We start from the raw sequence: 26,280 nt of genomic DNA, 5'->3' as shown, positions 1-26,280 counted from the left end.
AACGAACAGGCATAACTTGTCCAATGTCAAAAAGGTAAGAATTGGAGGAGGCAGGACCTGAAACCAGGTCTCTCTGACTCCTGGACCCTGCCTCTTAAACAGGACCACACTGAACTTCCAGGATGGAGGGGGTGGCCCCGAGTTGTGAGAGCGGCGTCACCAGAGGTACCACAGAGTGGGAGCTGTGCCATTAATTACTGAAGGACACAGGGCTGCTCACCCCCTTGGGCCTGAGCCTAATGCCGAGTCTTACTGTGAGGGCCAGGAGGTGGCCAGTCCTTCAAAGAAGTCTGCAGGACACGTGCAAGAACATGCAGTTCAGTGCGTAATAACCTGGCAGGGAGACAGAGTTGGCTTTGTGCCTCTTATTTCCTGCCCTGCTTTCAAGCAGAGGAGTGCAGTGGAATGAGTCCCAGGAGCATCTGCCTCTGTCCTCGACTGGCTCTGAGGCCTTGGACAGGTCACTGTACCATAGGGCCTTGCCTTGGTCTCACCTGTACACTGAGGAGGGTGGGTTCCCACAAGTCCTACATGGTTTCCAGTTTTTAAATCGTCTTCTTCCGTGCTTGTCTCTGAAGGAGAGACCATGTCTTATGTATTCTATTATTTGGCACAGCTCTCTGCCAGGCCCAGGTGAGGCTCAATAAAGAATTGATGAATGAAGTATACAGGCGTGCATGCATACGTGTGTGCATGAATGAGAAGAATAGAGCATAGCTCCCTCCATAATAGCTTCCCATCCAGTTGAAAGAGAGGATGTATCTTACACACGGCAGATACTCAAAAGCTGGTTGTTCAGATTTGAAGACTGCTTTCTACTGCACAGCAGGTAATACTGCCAGAAGAGAAAGCTGAACTTTCCTGCGCAAACAATGGACAAATAGGGCCCTGTGTAGAAGATGGGTTGTGTAGTAGGGCTAAGTGTAAGGAACAAGAGAGAGAACTGTGATCAATATCTCAGAAGTAATTAGAGCGGAGCTGGGGAGGGCGTTGCATGGGGGGAACAGGAAGACTGAGCCCAGAGAGACTATTAGTGAGACTGCCCCTGGATGCTAGTGGGGACCCAGGCAGGATCATGTCTGCAGGAGGCAGCGGGGGGCCTCTGTAGGCTCTTGAGAAGATGAAAAACCTGATGAAACCAGAGGAAAGGGATCTAGAACCACTGTTTCCAGGAGACTGAAGTAGCAGAGATAACCCTCAGATTCCGCCCTTGGCTGAACAACGATGGAATAGCATGGAGCTGATGGCATGGGCCAGGTTTGGGCTCTGGCTCTTCTACTTACTAGCTGTGTGTCCTTGGGCAAGTTGCTTAATCACTCTGTGCCAGTGTCCTCATCTGTAAAACGGGGACAATAGCAGTATCAACCTCAATGTCATTTATAAGATTAAATGAGACATATATATGTAGTGCTTAGAACAGGGCCTGACACATACTAAGTACTATATTAGTATTAGCTGTTGTTTCCAAAACTTGATTTTAATCCAAAAGGAAATCTAAGTTGAAATGCCAGTATTCATTTGAAAGTGCTGACTGAGGTTTGGAGAGAGAGACCTAAAGGGTCTTAAATGTTGTCAATTTTGCAACTAACATCTTTGATGAAGTCTGACATTCTCTTGCCTCAAAACCAAGCATTTTCCTTTTTTCCATCTGTCTCTCACTTTCTCATTAAGAGTTAATACTGCATTGTCGTCTTGAAAAATGGAATCCTCATAAAACAGAAATAAATGCTCTCCTCTTCATCTTGGGACTGGGTTTCCTGTGACACCCTCTGGCCCCCTTGTGCCTCCCTGCCTCAGTCAGTGACAGATGGTTCTGCCAGAAATAAGCCGTCCTCCCTCACCCCCTGCCGTGAAGATGCTGGCGTTGACCCCAGGGACATCACACAACCCCAAACTCTAAAGCTGGTGAGACAGTTTGTTTTGCGTGGGCACCACCGGAGAAGGAAAATAGCAGAGAGACACTTGCAGCATGTGAGTCAGGCAAGAAGCTGGCCTCTCTTCTCTGCAGAATGTGCTGACTCAAGCCTGCCAGAAATCACGGGACACACCATGTCAGGGGCCAGGCTACACAGTGGAACAGCATTGCTGTGCACTGCTGAGGCTGGCCAGGCTGGAAAGTGCCACTCACGGCGCCTCTGATGGTGAATGCGGTTAGGTGGTGCTGTACTTCTGACGTGGCATGGCCAGGGCACGGCCAAGGTGGGACGAGAGGAAACTTTGTCGGAGGCATTGGTTGTAAGAGAAACGCTGTGTAGAGACAAAGCATCCCCCACCCTTTCAGAAGGAAAACTTAAAAATGATCATGCACACCCAGCTAAGAATCAAAACACATTCTTCTTTTAATTTTTTAAAATAAGTTTTCTTTATTTTTGAGAGGCAGAGAGAGACAGGGTGTGTGGGGGGGAGGGGCAGAGAGAGAGAAAGACACAGAATCTGAACAGGCTCTGGGCTCCAAGCTGTCAGCACAGAGCCTGATGTGGGGCCCGAACTCACCAACCGTGAGATCATGACCTGAGCCAAAGTCAGACGCTCAACCGACTGAGCTACCCAGTCGCCCCAAATCAAAATATATTCTTAAGCAGAGGTCTTTAAGATCTTTGGTTTTGTGTACTCACCCCTGTGGGGGCAGCATTACAACAGCTGCCTTACGGTATGAACGTTTTCTTTTTTTTTTTTTTTAATTTTTTTAATGTTTATTTTTGAGACAGAGAGAGACAGAGCATGAACGGGGGAGGGTCAGAGAGAGAGGGAGACACAGAATCCAAAGCAGGCTCCAGGCTCTGAGCACAGGCTCTGAGCCTCAGCACAGAGCCCGATGCGGGGCTCGAACCCACAGACCATGAGATCATGACCTGAGCCGAAGTCGGACACTCAACCGACTGAGCCACCCAGGCGCCCCCAGTATGAACGTTTTCCTGATTCATATGTGGCCTTTTAGAGAAGGAAAAGAAAAGACATACAAGGAAGGAATAAAGGCAAAGAAGGGGAAACTGGATGCTGATGCAGTAAGGCTCTTTGAATAAATGCCTGAAAAAGAAAACCCTGAAATAACTAGAAAATACCATTTCCCTGAGCATTGCTGAATCGGGGTCATGTGAAACCTTTAGAAGGTTATCAGTTACGCTTGGTGCAATGTGCTGGCCAGACTCTATGGCAACGTTCTAGTCTTTTGTGTCCTTCAGATAATGTGCCAAATTGCCTATTTAAAATACTGACAAAAGGACGTCTTCGTGTGCAGAGGTCACTGATTAAGGGCTCTTCTTAAGTGAGTGAACCACTTTCCAGCAAGATGTCCTAATGACTGTGGGCAGGGATGACCCAGAACCATGGGTTTTCAGAGCTGTTGTGAGAGATGCATGATGAGCCATGCCCTCCCCCCCACCCCCCAGTGGGCTTGGTTTGCCATCTGTGTGACAGAATCCATAGCAGAGCAAGTGCCCACAACGGAAGGGCTGCCCCTACTCTTGTTCACATCCTCTTCCACTGTGTTCCCAGCTCTTCACTGGGAATTGGGCGTCCCAGTGCATGATGCCCACCCGACATCACCACTGGCAGAGGCAGGCAAGCCGGCGCCTCCTACTCCCTCTGCCACAGCTGAATTTCATGGCTTTCGTGCAGGTGTGGTTTTTATGGTTGGTTGAAATCCAGCAGACGTTTCTCTGCTCACTGTGTTGTGTAACAGTGATCAGTACTTTAAGGTTCTTGAGCACACTGCTGTCTTCCTTGGGGCGGTCCGTAGCTGGAAGAGCAAAAACCACATTGAACATTTATCACTTCCCAGCATAAAGAAAAGGTGCCAAGAACTGCAGCTGTAGGTTTTGGGGGGATACTGCCTTTGATGGCAATGCAGAGTATTCCAGTACGATCTGTGATATGATGTGATGTAATAACTTCCCCATTGCTGACAGGACTTTTGAGAAGGGCCTATCAGGTAGTGCAGAGGGGCTTTTAGGGTAGGATGGGAGGTTACTCCGAGTCACCTCTGAGGTGCCTTCCAATCCCTAATCCTCTGATTCTCTTGAGATAGTTCTGTTGGGATCCTATGGGGCTGGTAGGAAGTGGGTCCAGATTTTAAAATCTGGAGGGAGGATCAATGCAAATAATGGTGCTGCTATCTGGAAACTACCTGCCAGCAGTGCATAGTAATCATATTATGCACCAAGTTTGCTTCCTTTCTCTCAGGGATCAGAATGCTGTACTCTCCATAGTCCGTGCTGAGATGGGCCATTGCATAGATTCTTACCTATTTTGAGCTGTGAGTGACAGGTCTGCAATTCCCATAGTCAGGACTCCCCAGGAACAGAGGCAGACATTTCACACACAGCATCGTGTTCACACTATCATCATCCCTCTTCATGCTTGTGCTAGAGCAACTCTACCTGTTTTGCTGTTTTGATTAAAAGCATTTTGCATTGGGGCGCCTGGGTGGCGCAGTCGGTTAAGCGCCCGACTTCAGCCAGGTCACGATCTCGCGGTCCGTGAGTTTGAGCCCCGCGCCAGGCTCTGGGCTGATGGCTCAGAGCCTGGAGCCTGTTTCCGATTCTGTGTCTCCCTCTCTCTCTGCCCCTCCCCCGTTCATGCTCTGTCTCTCTCTGTCCCAAAAATAAATAAACGTTGAAAAAAAAAATTTTTTAAAAAAAAAAAAAAGCATTTTGCATTGAAGTGTCACAGAAAAGGAACCAGAGATGGAATCAGAAGATCTCTGCCTGCTCACTTAGTGGCATCAGTGATAACCACTGTAAGCCTAAGTTCCAGCTTCTATGAAATGACAGTAAGGATATGTTACTGGCTCACCACTCCAGTATGTGGTGAGGAATAAACCAAGTAATGCACGTACCCTTCTAGCACCGAACAGTCCCATCTGAGTGCTCCGCTCTTCCTGCGTGGCAAACTTCTGATCAGGCCTTACCTTCCTTCTGCCCTTGCTGTGATTGTCCCTTTCTGGTCCACTCCTCTCTCTTCAACCTGTTGGCTCAGGCAAATGTCCCTAAAATATTCAGAAGAGCCACCTGGAAATACTATTTGTCAATGAATTTATAATCATGCTGCTGTCCTAAAATGGTTACAGAGTCTTCTGCATTTGGCTACTGAAGCCACTTCATCTTAAACATACAAAGTACAATATCACAAAGTCGTGTACCAGAGTTTCTTGCGCTATAGGCTAATAAATTATTTTTCCCCCCTCAGGGCCACCTGGAGCCACAGGAACTCCAGGGGAAAAGGGAGACCCTGGTGAGCTGGGTTTGACTGGAAATGAGGGCCCACCAGGGCCAAAGGGGGACAAAGGAGACAAAGGGGATGTGTCCAATGATGTGCTCCCCACAGGTAAGTGGCTGGTACTTGGGCTGTCTCCCAGGGTGATCAGGCCCACAAACCAGCCTGGTTTTTAGTACAGAGGCAGCACAGGTTTTCTCTCCTTTTCTACTTTGTGTGCCCATCTGCTTTGCAGCATGTTTTAGAGTGCTGTGCTTCCAAGAAGGAAAAAATTGTGCATGTTACCCCAAGGTTGGTGAGACCAAATCTGAGATCTCAGCATAAACAGTTTAGATAATTCAGGTCTAAACATCATGATTAGATTGAATTAGGATGACAGGAGCTTCCTTTTTCCAAATATTTATTAAGCCTAGCACAATATAGAATAAGACAAGTAAGCAAGCAATTTAAGATACCTCAGAGGACAAACTGACAGAAAGCTCAGGCATTTTCTTCACAATCGAGGTAGGATCATCTTCAGACCTTAATCTTCAGCTTTTGGATGTAGAATTGGGCAGACACGGTTGCCGATCTTCTTTTTCTGGCTTCCAGCCCAGGTTCAAAGCAGACGGATGGCATCTGGGGTGGGGTGGGGAGGTAGAGGCACAACAAACCAGAAGGACAATCACATGGTGGAAAGATTGTGGTGGTGGTGACAGCTGATGGGCATGGACGAGGAAGGGGCAGAAGAATTTTAAAAGCACAGTACTTCAGAGACATAACTATCCTATTAATGTAGTCAATAAACCTTTTTGAATATCAAAGAACACCGTTTATGAATTAGAGACTTTGGTAGTAGCTGAGAATATGAATGTGAAAATGAGTAAGACAGGACATCTATCCTCAAGAAGCTAGGATGATAGATGTTCAGGAATAATGACCCTGAATCAGTCACCCATCTAGCCACTCAAAATTTGTTGAGCACTTACTCTTTGCCAGGCACTGTGCTAGGACCAAAGCATCAAGGAAAGCTCAAATTATGTTTAGCATGCTTTGTTTCATACACAGGGAGGTTGCTATGCAAAATATATATAATTTAAGAAGTATTTTGACAGGATCATAGGCTCGTGAATAAACTTTGAAAATATGAGATTGTGTTATACTTCACTTATATGGGAATCTACACATCCAGAACACCGCACTCCCCTATACTACTGAACAAGTGAGGGGTGATGACAAACCATTCAGAAAAGCAACATCACTGAGTGTACCCCAATTCCAGAGACCAGGCAGAGCTGAGTATTCCCTGGTCAGAGAGCAGACAAGGCCTATGAGGGCAGATCATGTCTGCTCTGCCTACAGATCTCTGCCCCTTTCTGAGTGGGCTTGGACCTGCCTCTAGCCTCTGTGGCCCTGGCTTGCCCACTCACGCCAGTGACCTCAGTGGGTTATCACAGGGCAGGACAGGGAGGATGAGACTCAGTCTGGAAGTAAAGAAACAGGCTCAGAGGGTTAAGCTGCCTGCCCAAGGTCACAGGCTGGACAAGATCTCCTGATTTCTCCTACCACACAGAGCAGTGCTTCTCATACCTGGCAGCATATTAGGAGGTTTTAAAAAATACAGATGACCAATCTCCTCACCATTTTGATCTAACTGTTCTGGATGGGGTCCAAGCAGTAGAATTGTGTTAGACTGACTCTAGGTGACTCTAATAAGCAGTCAGGGTTGAGATCCTTCAACGTGGCCAGTGACATGAGCATGAGCTTTGGTGTGAGACATACCTGAGGTTAAGTTGCAGGCCTGTTCCCAGTTGTGACCGTGGGCAAAGCACTGAACTTCCCCGAGACTGAGGTCACTGAGGGGCTACTAATACTGTCTCACAGAACGGTTGGGAAGAACAATGGAGGAGGAGATGTGTAAACTTCTTAGTGCAGTTCCTGGCACATAGTTGGAACTCAACATCTGCCATGGGAACTTTCTCGACTTTGGACGGCCAGGGCTAGAATACAGTTATGCCTGGGAATGGGGGCTCATCAGTCCTCCCCAGGGCTGTTCATTCTCTTTTCCCCTGGGAGAAACCCATCTCTGTTTATGGCTCTTGAATCAATCTCTCTCCCTGTACCCCTTTCTCTCTCTCCAGGTGCCAAAGGTGACCAAGGCCCACCTGGCCCGCCTGGCCCACCTGGGCCCCCAGGCCCTCCAGGTCCCCCAGGACCCCCCGGAAGCAGAAGATCTAAAGGCCTACGGCAGCCAAACATGTTCAATGGCCAGTGCCCAGGTTACCAGCCCCTGCCCCAGAGAACCTACCCCTTCAGCTAATGATCCCAAACTCTCGGGCTTTACCCAGGCTTTGCAACCAGATTTTTTAAACAGAGGGAAATTTTGCCGAAAGCTAGAGATTCCCCCTTGCAACATGCAAATGGCTTGGGCAGTCTGCCCCAGGGGAGAACTGGTAGCAGGTTTAGAATTGGCCTCCCACACCCTTCCCTCATCACTCTCCCCTCATCTGTCACCAGTCTATTCTTCTTCTTTGTCAAATTCACCATCCCTTTCCCCTGAAAGGGTCTCAAAGGCTAAGCTATTTACTCTGGGAACGTGAAGGGCTTGACTGATGCTGGGGAGTTGAGGGGGAGGTTCAGATTGGTTAACTCCCCACAGTACTACAGTTCTGCCCTCACCACCGCAAAGCTTTGTGTGCTAACCACATGTAGGGCACAGTGCTAAGTACTTGGTTCACGAAATGATACAGGAATCGGTATTGCCACCAAATTATAGATACAAAACTGAAATGCTAAGGAGCTATTGTAGCTTACCCAAGGTCACTCAATTAGTAAGTGACAGAGCTTGGATTCAAACCCATGTCTGCCTGCCTCTAAAGTCCTTCTCTTAGAGCATCTTCCTTTCAGAGATGGAAATCCACACATTGAGACTAAGCCAACCCAGGGCAAGGGACGCCTGATCTCTGGCAGGCCAAGAGGACTTGTCTTTCGGCCAATCTGTGACAGAGGTGGCCATAGGATTGAAAGCTAATTAGAAATCAAGGGCCATATAAATAGAAAATACTTCTAAGGTGATGCTTGAACTTCTTCCCAGAGTGGTGACCCGGGACCGACTCCTGGTCAGGCCACGAGAAGGCACCACTTGATGGCATCATGTCAGTGGCAGAGAGGAGGATACCGACTGGAGTTTCTTTCACACTTGCTGTGGGCTTCCCTGCTGCTTTCCTACATGGTCTTTAGTTCTGTTTGGTGCCCTGGTCTTTTAGGAAGGCTTTCAGCTGTCAAAGTGGGCAAATCAGTGCTTTCAAAGATGTCACCCCCACCCCACCCCTCAGTCAATGCAGCCTGATTATGATTCTGCCCAGCAGTTAGTTAGAAATCACAGCCTCAGGGCCGAGCTGCCCCCCTCGGCCCGGGGCTCAGCACCACCCCCTCTGTTAGTTTCAGCCCTTTGTTCAGCTGCCCTTGGAGAATGAGCTGAACAGGAACCTTCGCCTGGAAGAAGGGGGAATCTGACTTGAGCTTTTGCAGAGTCCCAATTTGCCAAAGACTATGTCAGCCAGGGCATGGGTGCTGGAGCAACACCTGCCTCTGCCTGGCCTGCCTACTGAGCAGGGGCTGGGCCTCAGAGTTGTGAAAACTGCTTTAAAGGAGAGGCCATAATCTCCCACTCGGCCTCCTAGAAATGAGTCCTCTGTTGCCAGGCATCTTGCATCTGAACTTGGCCTTCTCTCCTGCTCCAATTCCATTTCTTTAAGCTCCCTCCCGCCCCCACAGCTTTAGAAGCAGGCTGGTACAACATGAATTAATGAGAGCCTTTTCTTTAGATGAAGAACAGGAGGGTCTCTCTGTCCCTTTCCTGTACGAAACCCAAGTTCCTTAGTAGAAAGTCCAGATAAAACTCAGAGGCAGCAGAATTGCATGGGGAGTGGGGAATCATAACAGATTCCCCAAAACTGCTTTCATCAGGGGACAGGAGGACTCGAGGCAAATATAGGCTCATCCTGCTAGAAAGAAGCTTAGACTGCAGAGGGTCCTGCCCTTTATTTTACTAATAAAAAAATCTCTCCAGATTATTCCATGAGCTGCTCTTGGGACAATGGAGGTAATCCTTTCTATCTAGCAACTACAGGTGACTTGAACATCTTAGAATTTGTCTAGGCAAGTGGACCTGAACTTCTCTGGAAAGCCTGATTTGCCTCAGCCTGCCCCAGACCAGGTCCTTCTCCCCAGCCGACCCACTCCCTGTCTTCACACTGGTATATTCCTCCCCTCCTTCTCTGTCCTACTTCTGCTGCCCCAAGACACCTCTTCACCAAGGTCTGAATTAAGCCCGTCTGTTAAAGATAACAATTACAACCCAGGCCTGATGGCTTCTTGCTTAGGTATAGCTTCAAACCAACTATAAATTGGGCGCCTGTCAAGGACCTACATCCCATAGACCTTCAAGCAGACACAGGTGGAAAGTGGTGGGGGGGGGAGTTCAAACATCTCTGGGCTCCTTCTTCTGTGATGCCTCCCTCTGGCATCCAGAAAGACAGGGTAAAGGGGGCCACCCTCTCATGAGGACCCATCATCTTCCCTGAAAGTGAAAATCCTTCCTGGAAAATACAATCCATGATAGTGATACCTACCACCTGCCCAGAGGGGCCAGGAAATTATCAGTAAGTCTCTTCCCACCCCCCAACCCCCCAGAATTCTGAGGGCTTGGACAGACCACTTTTTCCCTTTTACTGACAGCCTCTTGAGATTGCATTACTTCAGCAACTGTGCTCCTAGAAAGCGTATTAGGAATGCACCAAGTGGTGGAGGTGAGGGGCGAGGGTGTGGAATTGGGAGTATATGACTTGTTGCTTAAAAGCAAGCAACCAAAAAACTTGGTAGACCTATTATAAAGAAAGCTTATAGGACTAGAGTCTGGAATGAGGTGGGGGAGAGCACCAATAATAAAGTTACATGAGTCTCACTGCGCTGCCTGCATTGGCTCTGATCATTGCCGTTGTCGTTGTTTTAGGGGAGATGTGCGCCATACCAAATGATGATACCTTGGTTGGAAAAGCTGATGAGAAAGGCGGGGAACACCATTCTCTGCAAGCAGGTGCAGAGGCAAAGCATCTTGTTTTGAAATTCAGAAATTGGATGTCTTAAAGTCATAATTGGTAGGTGAATGACTTTCCTTTCTCCTCTTTTGACAGAATCCATGATCGCTTCCATTGGAAATCCAACACAAGTACTGAAAGTTAAAGAGACATTTGGGACTTGGATAAGAGAGTCTGCTAACAAGAGTGATGAGCGGATCTGGGTGACTGAACATTTCTCAGGTACCTTCACTTGACAATGACCCACATCATTGTGGTAGTTGTGCCTTTAATCTGTTGCCTGCCTTCAGGCTTCTTCTATCTCTGTGTGTCTGAAATCCCTGCTGACTGGTGTCACAGAACTGCCCTTTATTTCAGACAGCACAAATGAGTGGGCAGAACACTTTTCTCAGTTGAGCACACTGGTGACAAGCCTTGCAGTTCAGGTCACAAGGACATGACCGGGGTATTCCCAACTTAGCTTATCCAGAAGGAAGCAAATATCATTATGACTCCAGTCTTAAAAAGCCCCAAACCATAATGTGGAAGAAATATCAGACAAATTCTTGTGCACTGTCCATCTTTCTTTAAGGAGAGTACTTTTGGCCATCTTTCTCAGATATCTGTTGGACAGAGAGCCCAGGGGAGAAGGTGAAGTGCCATCTTGCAGACACACTGCATCTAAGCATGACCCTAGTTATACTGCCCCAGAGGGACGTGGTCAGGGATTGCCAGTGAGGGTAGCAGTAGCCTCATTCCAGAAGGGGTCTGACCATATCCACTGGTCAGAGCGATAGCTGAGACACTCTGCTTCATTTCATCAGGGCCAAGTGATCAGCGGGTAGTGACTGCGTGGGTTGCCAGCCAAGAAGGACGCTGGCTCAGAAGGAAAGAGGAACACTGTGAATTAGCAGTGGCAGGAGGAGGCAGGAGGTGACTGCCCAAGTGCCAAGTGTTTGCTATTCCCAGTACAGGCCTATATCGGTCTGATAGATTTTATAAACAATCTAGGGTATGCTGGGAGGGAGTGATACAGTTTTCCTAGGAGGAGTAAAGCCAACTCTGTGGCTCCTACCTTTAAAGCATGGTTTAGGAATCCAGAGAAGAAAACTGGACTTTGAGTTTGGGAGTCTGAGACTCTAACCTGGACATGAACCCTTGCAGGACACCTCACTCTCAAGTTCCCTCTTTCTAACTCTCTCCCCTGACTCACTCCCAAGCTGTGATTGCCTCTCCCTGGCTTTCCCCCTGCAGGCATCAGGGTGAAGGAATTCAAAGACCAACCCTCCCTGTTGAATGGCAGTTACACTCTCGTGCATCTCCCATATTATTTCCATGGCTGCGGGCATGCCGTTCACAACAACTGTCTCTACTACCACAAAGGAGGCTCCAACACCATAGTGAGGTGAGTCATTTGGGTCACAGCTGTCTTTCCGCATCCCAGACAGCACCTGTGTGGTGCTTTAGTAATCTGAGAGCTACTTAGGGTTTGGGACTATGGTGCCATCATCTTCCTGTCCCCAGAGCCTGGCACACAGAGGTCAGTCAGGGTTTTCTGACTGAACCACAGGAAACAGTGAGTGAGCCCCATGACCCAGCCCTGACCTGGGATCTGCAACATTGCTGCTTGGGACACCAAGACTAAGGTCAGAGCCAGAGAGAAGTAGACCTGGTGTGATCAGGGCTGCAGCTTTGTCATCCTTTGAGAAAAGAAGCAGCCAGAACCTAGCTCTCCCTAGCCAGGAAGGTTCACACACACTCAAAGTTTCTGAAAAACTTTGGGTGTGAAGAATTTCATGTCCCAGCTGAGATCATTGAAGACTAAGGATGACAGTGCAAAGCCAGGGAACTTTGCGTTCAGATTGATCTGTCAGCTTGATGGAGCCCTTGCCAGGCCACCTGTCTTCCTCTCTGCTTACCAAGGGGAAGGAAAGTGGTCACCTGGGTAAGCTGTGCTCGGGGTGGCAGCCATGTCTTCCTGACTCCCCAAAAGAATTGCTAAAATTTTGTCTTTGTGGCTCAAGAAGAAATCAGGTTTTGGGCCGAGGCAGGGCATCTTGGGAAATGAAGAGAGTAGGGAGCTCAAGTCAGGTTCCAACTTCTCCTACTCACTCCATGGCCTCAGACAAGACACCACCTCCTGTGGTCTGCAGCTCTCCAGCTGTACCCTTATCTGAGATAATTCCAGTATTATGAAAGCCATGGTCCTAGTCATCCAAAACAAGAGATAAGGACCTGAGAGAGGGCTGGGTCCCTCTTGCCTTGCCCTCACAGCCCTCCTCCACTTGGTGAGGTCCAATCGCAACAACCTTGCTGGCATTGAGTGTGGGTGAGGATGGGGGTGGGACACATGTCAGCTGTGGCTGGAAGCATCTCCTCCTCCCCCTCTCATCTCCCTCTCCCAGGCCTCCCCATCATTTCCATATCTCCCTGGCTACCTCATTGGGCAGAGTCTTGTGTTAACAGCAAACAACAACCAACCCACCTCCTGTTCAGAAGCCAGTACTCCCCAGACACATTCCTTCCCATGACATTTCTCCTCATTTAATTCTGCAGCTCCCTACTGCCACAGCACTGTTTTTACATAGGGATGAGGGTGGTAAGGGAGTTCCAGGATGAGTGAGCCCCAGAAAGAGGATTGGCCTCTCCAAGAGTGTCTTCTAACGAAGCTACGTGTGTCTGACACACTACTTCGGCCTGCTCTATGCCAGGCCACAGGCGGGGCCCGGGGGCAGGCAGGCTGGAATAAGACCCTGTTTTTCCTGTGAGGGGACAGGCCTCCTCAAGAAATGCAGCTGCTAGGTACTGATGGACTGATTGGCAGTTCTGAGCTCCAGACATTCAGAGGAAGAAGCAGAGGTGGGCAGGCAGGCAGGCTGTTCTCAAGGCCTTATTTTCTCTGGTGTCTCTCACACTTACCTCAGGGTCTCTTGGTTGACTCCAAGTTTGTTAGTTTAGGCTCCACCGCATATCTGCAGATTCATGCTTCCCCTATTTCTTCTCCTGCTCAATGGCACCCTCTTGTGTTTTTCTTCTCATTTAGCTTAACGTTCGTGAATTTTCATTCCTGGAATTAGGTAACTTTTGAATCATAATCAACTTTTAGATATGGTCTGGATTTGGAGTCTGCCTGGTCAGACAGCCTCCAGAAGCTGAGGGCATGGGATTCCATGCTGTAGCTGAATTTATCCAGTCACTTTCCTGACAAGAAAACTGCATGGCCTTGACTTGGCTACGTTTCTTCTCAGCTGACAACTTTCTTCTTCATTTAGACCACTGTGACATTTTTGTCGTAAAAATTCCAGCATGGGGTAGAGGAAGAACCCCCAAAATTGCAGTTAGAAAACCTAAATTCTAACTCTGGCTACTTACTCATATTCCTGGGCTAGTCACTTTCTCATGTGTAAAATGAAAAGACTGGACTAGATCATTTTTTAAGGCCCCTTGCAGATCTAAGAATCTTAGGGCATTTCAGGAGGTCGGCAAACAACTGAGGAGTCATGAAGGTAAGGAATTTTCCTGGGGCACGTGGCACGAAGGTGGACACTTTAGATGTAGTCGGCATCCTTTACATCCTTGGTATGCAGAGCATTGTGGGTAAACCAGTAGACCTAGAATTTAGAAATGCAGAATCCCAAGCCCCATTCCAGTTTAATAGAGGAGGCAAAACAAAAACAAAAAGCAAAAAACAAAAAACCTACCATTGTCCACAAAAATGCTGACTCATATCTACCTTTTTCACATTTCAGATTTGAATTTGGCAAAGAAACATCCCAAACTCTGAAACTTGAAAATGCCCTGTATTTTGATCGAAAATACCTCTTTGCAAATTCTAAGACTTACTTCAATTTAGCTGTGGATGAAAAGGGTCTTTGGATTATCTATGCTTCAAGTGTGGATGGCTCAAGCATTCTTGTCGCCCAGTTGGATGAGAGGACATTCTCTGTGGTGCAACACATTAATACCACATACCCCAAGACCAAGGCCGGTAACGCCTTCATTGCCCAAGGGATCCTTTATGTCACGGACACCAAAGATCTGAGGATAACATTTGCCTTTGATTTGTTAGGAGGGAAACAGATCAATGCAAACTTTAATTTAAGAACTTCCCAGTCTGTTCTTGCCATGTTATCCTACAATATGAGAGACCAGCATTTATATTCATGGGAAGATGGTCATTTAATGCTTTATCCTGTGCGGTTTTTGTCAGCTACAATAAACCAGTGATGAGATGCATTCTGTTCCCCCTTGACAAGTTTCAGATGTTCTCTGGTACCATGAATATTCCAACATAAAACTTGTCTTTAGGGGAACCAGGTCCTTAGCTGTCATAATCTCATGACATGAGTGTTTATATGGTCAGGGAACCCCCTTTAAATTCAGATTCCTTAGAGGAAAATAGCAACAAACTGGAGGTCAAGAGGGCTATGATTTGGTGATTTCTCCACAGACTATCTGGGCAAGTTACCCTTCTCTCTGTGAGCCTTGTTTTCCTGACTGGTAATATGAAAGGGCTGCCAAAGATGACTGGCAAGATTCCCTCCACCTGTAGGGATTTCTGTGCTTCTCGGCTGTTACTGCTTTCACAGCTGTTACATATTTGGTTTGGTTTTTTGGTTTTTAGCCACATGCTGAGCAAATTTACCTCCGAGATAAGCCCGAACACTTGAGCAATGAATTCCTTAGTAGTGACTTGTGTTCAGTGCCTTGGGAAGCTGCATGGACCCTTTAAGGCTGTGGAGGGACCACATTACCCATAATTTACTACCATTCTCTGCGTCCGTCCGTCCGCACCAGCCACCACAGCACTGGAATGAGCATCATCCTGGGCTCGCGATTGCCGCTCCAAAGTTGAAAAAGCCAGGCACAGCTACACGCTCAGGTTTGCTAACGAAACAGAAACAGGCACTTCCAGGTTCCTATCAGTCTCTGATCCTGCTGTAGATCACAAACACTGAATCCTCACGTCACCCTGGCTGCTGCTTTCACTGCTACGCATCTGCTATCAACTACTAAATATTATGTGAGTAGGCATTAATCTGGCTAGAACCATGGGAAGCCCTTTGCAGTTTTTGGAAGAGGCACCATTTGTGATTATTATCTAGAACAGGGACGGGCAAACCATGGCCCTTAGGCCAAAGCTAGACCATTGCAAGTTTTTGTGCAGTTGTATTGGAACAGGGCCACTCGCCTTTGCTTGTGTATCAGAGTTTGTGACTACTTTTGCTCTACAGTGGCAGAATTGAGTTGTTGCGAAAAAGTTGAGTAGGGGCCCTGCAAAGCCTAGAACATTTACCCTTTGGCCCTTTACACCAAAAGTTTGCCAACTTCTGGGCTATAAAGTGAGGCTGATTGTTGGCAGGGCTTATTCGCCAGAGGCTGTTTGTTATGTTTTGTTTTATTCCAGACAAAGAAAGAGTAATAATACGGTTTGAGTGTTTGGTCGAGGGGAAGGGTGAGAACAGCATAAAATGAAGTGGCCCTACCCCAAAGCGGTTAGTAAACCGCTCTTTCCCTAATGTAGTTTCAAAGGATGTCATCTGATCCCATTGGAAGCTAGGAGAAAAATCCAGTTTAACTTGCACCTGAATGCCCTTAAGTATGTATTTTCTGCCGATTCAGTTCTTCAGACATCCTGCAGCCTGGTGTATGGGCAGGGCTGCTGAGAGGAGAGAGGAATCTGGAAAGTTACTGGGGTCCCACAGCCAGGAAGGAAGGGGACCCAGAGAAATCTTATGTAAAGATTTTTTTATCTGTTTGCCTTCACTGAATTCGTGTGTGTGTTGGAGGAGAGCCACACACTCAGGGTTTTTCATACTTGGGGGCCCCGAGTGTGGCCTGATCACTTATTTAATGGAAGCATTTTGAAACTTATGGGCTATACATATTTGGGTATTTAAATCTCCCCACCCCCTGAAAACACTTAGGCAGCTACTGGGGACTTCTTTGTTGTTGTATTCTCAAAATAATGGATATTTGAAAGCTTTTCTTCACTTCTCTGTTAGATTGGTTGTGTCCTGTCAGCATAGCTTAAAAAAAAAAATACTCTTCAGATTCATGTTTTGTAACAAAGTAAAATAGTTTCATACTTAAGATCAATGCATCTAGAGAATACTAGTCTTTTAAAGTATTTGAATATATGTGTTTCTGTTTCTGGACATAGGGGACCTGGATATGAATACAGTTTCATAGTAATAGTGGTATTAGTAATATATACATCCAATACTAATTATATATATGGTAGCAACCAAAGAATCTTGTTGAATTAGCACATATTCCTTTCAGAAAAAAATTTTTAGGGGCGCCTGGGTGGCGCAGTCGGTTAAGCGTCCGACTTCAGCCAGGTCACGATCTCGCGGTCCGTGAGTTCGAGCCCCGCGTCGGGCTCTGGGCTGATGGCTCAGAGCCTGGAGCCTGTTTCCGATTCTGTGTCTCCCTCTCTCTCTGCCCCTCCCCCGTTCATGCTCTGTCTCTCTCTGTCCCAAAAATAAATAAACATTGAAAAAAAAATTAAAAAAAAAAATTTTTAGAAACCTCAGTCTTGATATCTGAACTATCCTGACTCCCTTAATTGTGGGTATGGGATTATATACTCACTGCTAGGGAAGTTCATACTGGGATTTTTTTTTTCCCCATGGAGGACTAATATCGGGATAACTGAGTCTGAGCAAGGTGTAAGTAACAATATAATAGGGTTGAAGGTTTGTCTTTCAACAAGGCAAAGAATCCAGATTTTACTCCTTCTTGCCTGCAAATACTACTTTATTAAAAAAAAAAAAGGCTTGGGCTCACTGCTAAAGTAGAATGTACAACCTAATGTTTTTAAGTCAAGATACCATTTTAGAAGTTTACATTGTCACTTATAATCAAAGTTGCTTTAAAGCACTTTTCAAATATCTGCCCTTCTGATGTCAGAATCAAAGCAGATAATTTCCTAATTCTTCTTTAATCTAAAATAGATAGCTTTCCCCTGGAAAGTAAATAAAACTGTCCTCCCAACCTCAAATGTAGGCCAGATACTATTTCAAAGCATTTTCTCTCAAAGTGATAATGTGTCGTATCAAAGCCGTGCAGGTGGTCATGGTCTCAAGTGGATCACTAAGCACGGATGTTATGACAGAGAAAGAGTTCTGGGGTGAAAGCTTTAAAATGAGGAGTTCAGGGGCACCTGGGCGGCTCAGTCAGTTAAGCGTCTGACCTCAGCCCAAGTCATGATCTCGTTTTCAGGAGTTTGAGCCCCGCCTTGGACTCTGTATTGACAGCTGAGAGCCTGGAGCCTGCTTCGGATTCTGTGTCTCCCTCTCTCTCTGCCCTTCCCCTGCGCATGCTCTGTGTCTTTCTCTGTCTCAAAAATAAATAAATGATAATAAAAAATTAAAATGAGGAGTTCCGGGCTTAGGTCCCTTCGCAGTCATTCCCTTCAAGGTTGCTAAGTGAGGGGCCAATGAGACGCTATGATCCTTGAAGAGCCAGGAGTCACTTTCCAACTTCAAGGTACATTTTGTCTGTGACTAATGTCAAACCACATGAAGAGGTATGTGATAGGGCTTTTCAGTTTGTCCGCTGCTGCTGGGACCTGGTGTAGCAAGCGCACTATTAAAAGATGGGATGTTTGGGCGCCTGGGTGGCGCAGTCGGTTAAGCGTCCGACTTCAGCCAGGTCACGATCTCGCGGTCCGTGAGTTCGAGCCCCGCGTCAGGCTCTGGGCTGATGGCTCGGAGCCTGGAGCCTGTTTCCGATTCTGTGTCTCCCTCTCTCTCTGCCCCTCCCCCGTTCATGCTCTGTCTCTCTCTGTCCCAAAAATAAATAAACGTTGAAAAAAAAATTTAAAAAAAAATAAATAAAAGATGGGATGTCCAATCTGTAACCACAGATCTGAACAATTCTGAACAACAAATGAATCATGGTGAATGTCTCTCTTTTGGTTGCCGTTTATTTAACGTTAGTCAATAAAATAAGTCATATGTTGAAACAAGTGTATTCTTATTTTTACCTCCTGTTGATTTACATGTAACATTTACAAGAAAAAATAACAACCCAAAGCAATATTGTGGAAGAATTACATTGGTTGCTCCTCTGTTGAAACTCTTGGAATTTGCTGACTCCTGAATACTGAAAAGTCGTTGATACGGACTATGTGTTCTCTATAGGAAAACCCGAAAAATGTAGAAACCAGTAACTAGAACTAGAGACAGACATAAACTCAGTGAAGATCTGCTAATTTATTGACATAGGCAAAGCAATTGGAAAGAACATAACATTTTGATCTAAAAATAAGACAGATTTCAAAAAACTGAATTGGTGTGAATTTGGGCAGGTATCTTAATCCCTCAGCCTCTGTTTCATCTGTAAAATGTATAATAGTATTACTTACCTCCTTTGATTTTTCTGTGTCAAATGACAAATGCTATGAAAATGATATAATTCTTGATAAATTATTGTTACTTTTACAGTTCATCCTTATGGAGAATCAGATTCTTGCAGCCTTATTCGAGGGTTGAGGGACTGCATCAGGGACACCACACCACAGTTTCTGTCTGCTGGCCTGTTTGATTAGGCGGTTAACACTTCACATCCCCAAAAATGGTTCTTAGCAATGTAACGAATTTACAATAAAACTGACTCTAATAATGAAAAAAATGGACTTTTCCCTCTGCCCTTCCATCCTCCCTTCCACAGGTGCTGAATCAAGGGCACTTCTCAATGACATCCTCCTGGCTGAACTCCATCCCAGAGCTTGCTTCCTGGGAAACCCAACCTATTGTAGAGTTGCCAGATAAACTCCGGGATGCCCAGTTAAGACTTAAATTGAGATAAAGAACAATCACAACATTTTTAGTGTAAGTACGTCCCAGGTATGGTACAGAATATATTTACAATTAAAACTTGTTTGTCTGAAATTCTAATTTGACTGGGAGTCCTGCAACCCTAAACAGATGTGGTCCTAAAAAGAAGCCACTGAGATCAGGTTTTGGAGCTGGATCATTCACCACCTGTTTACAATGAGGACCCCATTGCTGGTAGTAGATTGAGCACAATTAGCCTTTGGGACAATGCGATGGTCCATTTGTTAAGACTTTGGTGATGAATGGTATACCAGTGGAAAGGAATACCTTAGCTAATGTTATGTATCAGATGTTTGAGAATTAGGGAGAAATAGGGACTAAAAAGGAAACAAAATCAGGAGGGAGGCTGTTGCTAAGCTTGATTGGCCCTCTGGAAAAAGATAAAACGCTGAAACCAATTAATTGCCAAGTGAAAGCTACGTGAGAAAGCCCAGGTAGGGCCTCCTTCGCAGCATACAAAGAGGCTCTGATCTCTTGCAGTAGAGAGCAGGAAAAAATGAGGACCCGACCTTGGACTTGATCAGAGTTGCCAAGCTCAGAAGAAGGTGAAACTCACAGTCAGAGAAGTTCGCTGTACCAAGGTGAGGACCCAGGCAGGGAAAGATTCGGAACCTGCCGTATGGGATGGGGATATCTAGGTTGGCTGCTTCCAAATTTCATTGTGTGTAGTATTTGTGGTCATTTGGAAACAGAGGAAATTCAGGGCTGGGTTACACTAAGTAAGCTTGTTGGCAATTTTTTTTTCTGCAAAAGGTCTGATAATAATTTAGGCTTTGTAGGCCACACTGTCTCTGCTTAACTGTTTAACTCTGCTGTTGTAGCTAAAAACAATCCTAGACCACACATAAGTGAGGAAGCATGGCTATATTTCAAAAAAACTTTCTGGGCATTGAAATTTGAATTTTATAATTTTCAAGTGTCATAAAATGTTTTTCTTTTGACTCTCAACTATTTAAAAATGTAGAAAACCATTCTTAGCTTACAGATTGTACAAAAACAGGTGGTAGGCTTTATTTGACCTACAGTGCAGTTTGCTGACCCTTGGTGTGATACTGTGATTTAGAATTAGACATACATATTTGTTCTTTGTCCCCTTTTCTTACACAGAGCTCCTAAAACTATTGGAATTTCCTGTGATTAGAGCCATAAAAAATGTCTTTTATTGTTAATGAGGTGACTTTTGAAAAGCCCCTAAACAACCTAAGGATGGAGGCTGGTTGCCAGGGCACCCAAATATGTCATTAGAAGGTTGGGACTTTGAGTCCCACCCTGACCTCCAGGGAGAGGAGATGGGTTGGAGGTTAAATCAGTTGCCAGCGGCCAGTGATGTAATCAAGCATGGCTGTGTAATGAAGCCTCCATTAAAAACCCAAAGGACTTAATGTATTTTCTGTATTTATGAGTCTGTTCCTCTTTTTGTTTTATTGAAGTTTAGTTGACACATAATGTTACATTATTTTCAGATGTACAACATAGTGGTTCGACAACTCTATTAAACTCACCACAAGTATAACTACCATCTGTCATCATAGAACGCTATTAGAATATCATTGACTATATTCCCTATATTGTATTTTTTATCCCTGTGACTTACTCATTCCATAACTAGAAGCTTGTGTCTCCCACTCCCTTCGCCTCCTCCCCTCTGGCAACCACCAGTTTCTTCTCTGTACTTACATTCTATTTATGCTTTTTTTGTGTGCATTTTGTTTTTTCAATTCTACATATAAGTGAAATCATATTGTATTTGTCTTTGTCTAGCTCATTTTACTTATCATAATATCCTCTAGGTCCATCTATGTTGTCTCACATAGCAAGAACTCATTCTTTCTTATGGCTGAGTAATAGTCCATTGTGTATATACACCACATCTTTCTTTACCCCTTCATCTATCATTGGACACTTAGGTTGCTTCCATATCTTGGCTATTGTAAATAACACCGCAGTAAGCATAGGGATGTGTATATCTTTACAAATTAGTGTTTGTTTCCTTCAGGTAGATACCAAGAAGTTGAGTTACTGCATCATATGGTACTTCTGTTTTTAATTTTTTTAGGAAACTTCATACTGTTTTCCACAGTGGCTGCACCAATTTACCTTCCCACCAACAGTACACGAGGGTTCCCTTGTCTCTACATCCTTGCCAACACGTGTTGTTTCTGGTCTCTTTGATACTAGCCACTATATTCAACACCTGATGATGATGATGATTTAAAAAATGGACAAAAGACCTGTATAGACATTTTTCCAAAGAAGACATACAGATGGCCAACACATGAAAAGATGGTCAACATCACTAATTATCAGAGAAATACAAATCAAAACCACAATGAGATATTCCCTTGCAACAATCATTCTGCCTTTTAATGGAGGTATTTAAACAAGGAATTAGTGAACTACAGTCTGCTAGGTTACCTATTTTTGTAAATAGTGTGTTTTTTTTTGTTTTTTTTTTTTTTAACGTTTATTTATTTTTGAGACAGAGAGAGACAGAGCATGAACGGGGGAGGGGTAGAGAGAGAGGGAGACACAGAATCGGAAACAGGCTCCAGGCTCCGAGCCATCAGCCCAGAGCCCGACGCGGGGCTCGAACTCACGGACCGCGAGATCATGACCTGGCTGAAGTCGGACGCTTAACCGACTGCGCCACCCAGGCGCCCCGTAAATAATGTTTTATTAGAATGCAGCCACACTCATTTCTTTATGTATTGACTGACACTGTTTTTTTGTTTTTTTGTGCTACAACAGAGTTATGTAATTGCTACAGAAACCTGCTGCAAACATAAAATAATTACTATTTAACCCTTTAAGAAAAGGTTTGCTGACCCTTGGCTAGACCATTTACATTTAATGTAATTATTGTTATGGGTGACTTAAATCTATAATCTTGATATTGTCTCATCTGTTGTTTTTCTTTTTCTGCTGTTTTTTGAACTGATTGAATTTTTTAATAACTCCACCTTATTTTCTTTCTGGGCTTTTGGTTATAATAAGTATAAGTTGTTACAAACAACTTACTGTTGTTTTATTTTCCTTTAGAGTTTATCGTGTGTATTTTTATCAGTGTACCTGTACTTTTTTAGCACAAGAAACTTAGAACAATATATTTCCATTCTCTTCTCCTGGCCTTTGTGCTATTGTTCTTATGCATTTTACTTGTACATATGGTATGCAACCAGCAAGCATTAGTATTTTTGATTCAAGTAGACAGTCATCTTTTAAATATATTTTAATAATGAAGAAAGAAGTCTATTCTTTGCCTATGTAGTTACCAGTGTTGGTGATTTGTGTTTCTTTGTGCAGATAGATCTCCATCTAGTATCATTCCTCTTTGGATTGAGGGACTGACTTCCTATACATGACTTTCACATTTCTTAGTGCAGATCTGCTGGTGATAAATTCATTTACCTTTTCTTTGTTGAAGTCTTTATTTCACATTCTTTTTGTGCTTCTTTTTTGGCAAGGCAATTAGGTCTCCCTTGCTTTTATCCCCAGTTTGAGCAATAATTGACGTATAACGTTCCTTAGTTTTAGGTGTACAACATAATTATAGGATATATGTAAAGTGAAAAAATTATCACAGTAAGTTTAGCTAACATCTATCACCTTACATAAATTCTTTTCTTGTGATGGGAACTGTGTGTGTGTGTGTGTGATGAGAACTTTAAAAAGTCTACTCTTCTAGCAATCATCAATTATGCAATATGTTATTGTTAAATATAGACGTTATACATTCTATCCTCAGAACTTACATATTCTATAACTGGAAGCTGTTATCTTTACCTCACATTCATGTATTTCCCACTGACAAGCCCCCCCCCACCAACAAATAATCTATTCTCTATCTCCTTAAATTGGATTTTCTTAGATTCCACATGTAAGTGAGATCATAAGAATATCTTTCTCTGCCAGACTTAATTTCACTGAGCATAATGCCCTCAAGCATGAACCTCAGGGTGAATGATCAAATAGGTTGTTTCCGAATTAGGCTGTCATTGTAATTATAGCTATGGCTACAATGAACATTTGGATGCAAACAGCTTTTTCAGATAGAGATTTCATTCCCTTTGGGTATATACCCAGACTGGAATATGGAATCATATGAAAGTTCAATTTTTAATAATTTGAACCTCCATAATATTCTCTATATCACCGTAGCAATTTATATTGCCAACAACAGTGAAAAGGAAATCCCTTTTTCTCATCCTTACCGATACTTGTTATCCCTTTGTTACATTTCTATTTGATGTTATCTCTTTGTTGTTTTAACAGGTGTGAAGTGCTGTCATTGTGGTTTAGATTTGCATCTCTCCAATTCATGATGTTGAGCCCCTTTTCACCTTCCTCCTGGCTACTCTTATTTGGGGGAAATGTCTATCTACTTGGTGCCCTTGGGCATTTTCTAATTGGATGGTTTCATTTCTTTCTACTGAGTCATATGCATTTGTTAGATGTTATGGATATCAACCCCTATCAGATATGATGTGTTAATGTTTGTTCTCCCATTCTGCAGCTTGCCTTTTCATTTCCTAATGGATTCCTTGGCTGGGTGGGAGCTTTTTAGTTTGGTGTAATCTCACTTGTTTGTTTTTGCTTTGGTTGCCTTTGCTTTGGGGGACGAATCAAAAAAATCATTGCCAAGATTTACATCAAAGAACTTACCTACTGTGTTTTCACCTAGGAGTTTTAGGATTTCAGGTCTCATGTTCATGTCTTTAACCCAATTCGAGTTGATTCTTTCATATATGGTGTAAGAGAGGAGGAGTCCACTCTCATCCTTTTGCCTGTGGCTGTCTACTTTTCCCAGCAATTTATTGCAGAGACTATCTTCTTTCCATTGTTTACTCTTGACTCCTGGTCATAAGGTGGTCACAGATGAGTGGGTTTATTTCTAGGTTCCCTATTCTGTTCCTTTGTGTCAATTTTTATGCCAATACCATACTATTTTGATTTTTTTAATGTTTATTTATTTTTGAGAAAGAGAGAGAGCATGGGCAGGGGAGGGGCAGAGAGAGAAAGAGACACAGAATGTGAAGCAGGCTCCAGGCTCTGAGCTGTCAGCACAGAACCCAATGCGGCGCTCAAACCCATGAACCGTGAGACCATGACCTGAGAAGAAGTCGGACACTTAACCGACTGAGCCACCCAGGTGCCCCTTAATTGAGGTATAATGAAGAGCTAACATTAAACTAGCTTCAGGTGCCCAACATAATGGTTCAGTATTTGTATATATTGTGAAATGACCACCACACTAAGTCTAGTTAACATATATTGCCACAAATTGTTACTAACGTGTTTTCTTGTGATGAGAACTTTTAAGATGTATTCTCTTAACTTTCAAATACACAGTACAGTATTGGTAATTACTGTGCTGTATGTACATTACATCCCTGGACTTTTTGTTTTTCCTAAAGCTGGGAGTTGGTGCTTTTTAACCTTAGTCACCCACTCATCTACCTCCCACTTTTCCCTGCCTCTGGAAACCACCAAATTTTTCTCTAGATCTATGAACTCAGTTTGGTTTTTGAGTTTGTTTCTTGGTTGTTATTTTTTTTTTTCTTGTTAAGATTCCACCAGTAAGTGAGATCAGTCTGATTCATTCCACTGGGCACAATATTCCCAAGGTCCATCTGTGTTGTTGCAAATAAGCCTTCTTGTTTATGTACACATGATCCCATTGTGTACATATATACCCCATTTTCTCTATCCATTCATCCACCTGTGGACACTTCTGTTGTTTCCATACCTTGCCTATTGTAAGTATGCTGCAGTAAGCATGGGGGTGCATGTGTCTTCTCAAGTTAGTGTTTTTATTTTCTTTGGATACTCAGAAGCAGAGTTGCAGGATCACATGGTAGTTCTATTTTTAATGTTTTGAGGAATCTCCATTCTGTCTTCCATAGTGGCTGTGTCAATTTACATTGCCACCAAGGGCATTCAAGGGCTCACCCTTCTCTACATCCTCACCAACACTAATGTCTTGGCTTCTTGATGATAGCCAGGGAGCAGTTGTGAGATATGTCATTGTAGTTTTGATTTGCATTTTGCTGATGAGGAGTGATATTGAGCATTTAACTCTTGGTCCTCCATATGACTTCTTTGGCAAATGTCTGTTGAGATCCTCTGCCCATATTTAATCACACTTTTGTTGCTATCTTTATATATTGTGGATATTCACCTCATCAGATACATGCTTTACAAATAGTTTCTCCCCTTGTATATCTGGCCTTTTCATTTTGTTGATAATGTCCTTAGCTTTACAGAAGCTTTTCAATTTGATGGAGTCCCACTTGTTTAGTTTTGCCTTTTCTGCCCTTGCTTTTGGTGTCACAACCAAAACCCATTGCCATAACCAGTGACTAGAACCTTAACCCCTGTGTTTTCATCTATGAGTTTTACGGTTTCTGGTCTCACTTTCAAGTCTTTAATGTACTCTCAGTAAATTTTTTTTAACAACATACTGTAATTTTTTATTATCAACCATCTAAAGTCATAATGCCTCTAGATTAACACCAAGTGACCGAGTACTTTATTCCTGAAAAAGGTTTTGGAAAAGCTTCCCTCTGTGCAGTTGATTTGGCTGAATTTTTTCTTTAACAATTTTAATTCCAGTATAATGAACATAGTGTTATATTTCAGGTATATAATATAGTGATTCAAAATTGTATACATTACTCAGTGCTCATCAAGATAAGTGTACTTTTAATCCCCTTCATCTATTTCACCTATCCTCTCCCCCACCTCCCCTCTGGTAACCACCAACTCTATATATTTAAGAACCTAGGTGGGGGAGGATCTTGATCTTGTCCTCATTTTTTTGGATCATTTGTTTTGTTAAATTCCACATACGAATAAAATCTTAGGGTATTTACTGTATTTCTGTGACTTATTTCACTTAGCATAATACCCTCTAGATTCATCCATGTTATTGGAAATGGAAAGATTTCATTTTTCTTGTGACTAATATTCCTGTGTGTGTGTACCAATCTTCTTTGCCCATTCAGCTCTTGATGGACACCTGTGTTGCTTTCTGTAATTTGGTTATTATAAATAATGCTACAATAACATAGGGGTGCATATACCCTTTTGAATTAGCATTTTTGTATTCTTTGGGTAAATACCCAGGAGTGGAATTACTGGGTCTTATGGTCATTCTGTTTTTA

At 44.1% G+C, this 26,280-nt stretch overlaps 1 protein-coding gene across 1 annotated transcript in view; it reads left to right on the top strand.

The window, feature by feature from the left end:
• GLDN (gliomedin) overlaps nt 1-16,558 on the top strand; it is a 62,363-nt gene extending 45,805 nt beyond the window's left edge. Inside the window, exons 5-10 of the mRNA XM_030318195.1 lie at nt 5,188-5,325; nt 7,335-7,472; nt 10,208-10,291; nt 10,389-10,514; nt 11,526-11,676; nt 14,021-16,558. Coding sequence (XP_030174055.1) covers nt 5,188-5,325; nt 7,335-7,472; nt 10,208-10,291; nt 10,389-10,514; nt 11,526-11,676; nt 14,021-14,498 — 1,115 coding nt within the window. The 3' untranslated portion in view covers nt 14,499-16,558. The remainder of the gene's footprint in view (nt 1-5,187; nt 5,326-7,334; nt 7,473-10,207; nt 10,292-10,388; nt 10,515-11,525; nt 11,677-14,020) is intronic.
• Nucleotides 16,559-26,280: the final 9,722 nt, after the last annotated feature.

This window comes from Lynx canadensis, chromosome B3, assembly GCF_007474595.2.
Source record: "Lynx canadensis isolate LIC74 chromosome B3, mLynCan4.pri.v2, whole genome shotgun sequence".
Classification (NCBI taxonomy): Eukaryota; Metazoa; Chordata; class Mammalia; order Carnivora; family Felidae; genus Lynx; species Lynx canadensis.
This window is presented reverse-complemented; position numbering and strand designations above follow the sequence as displayed.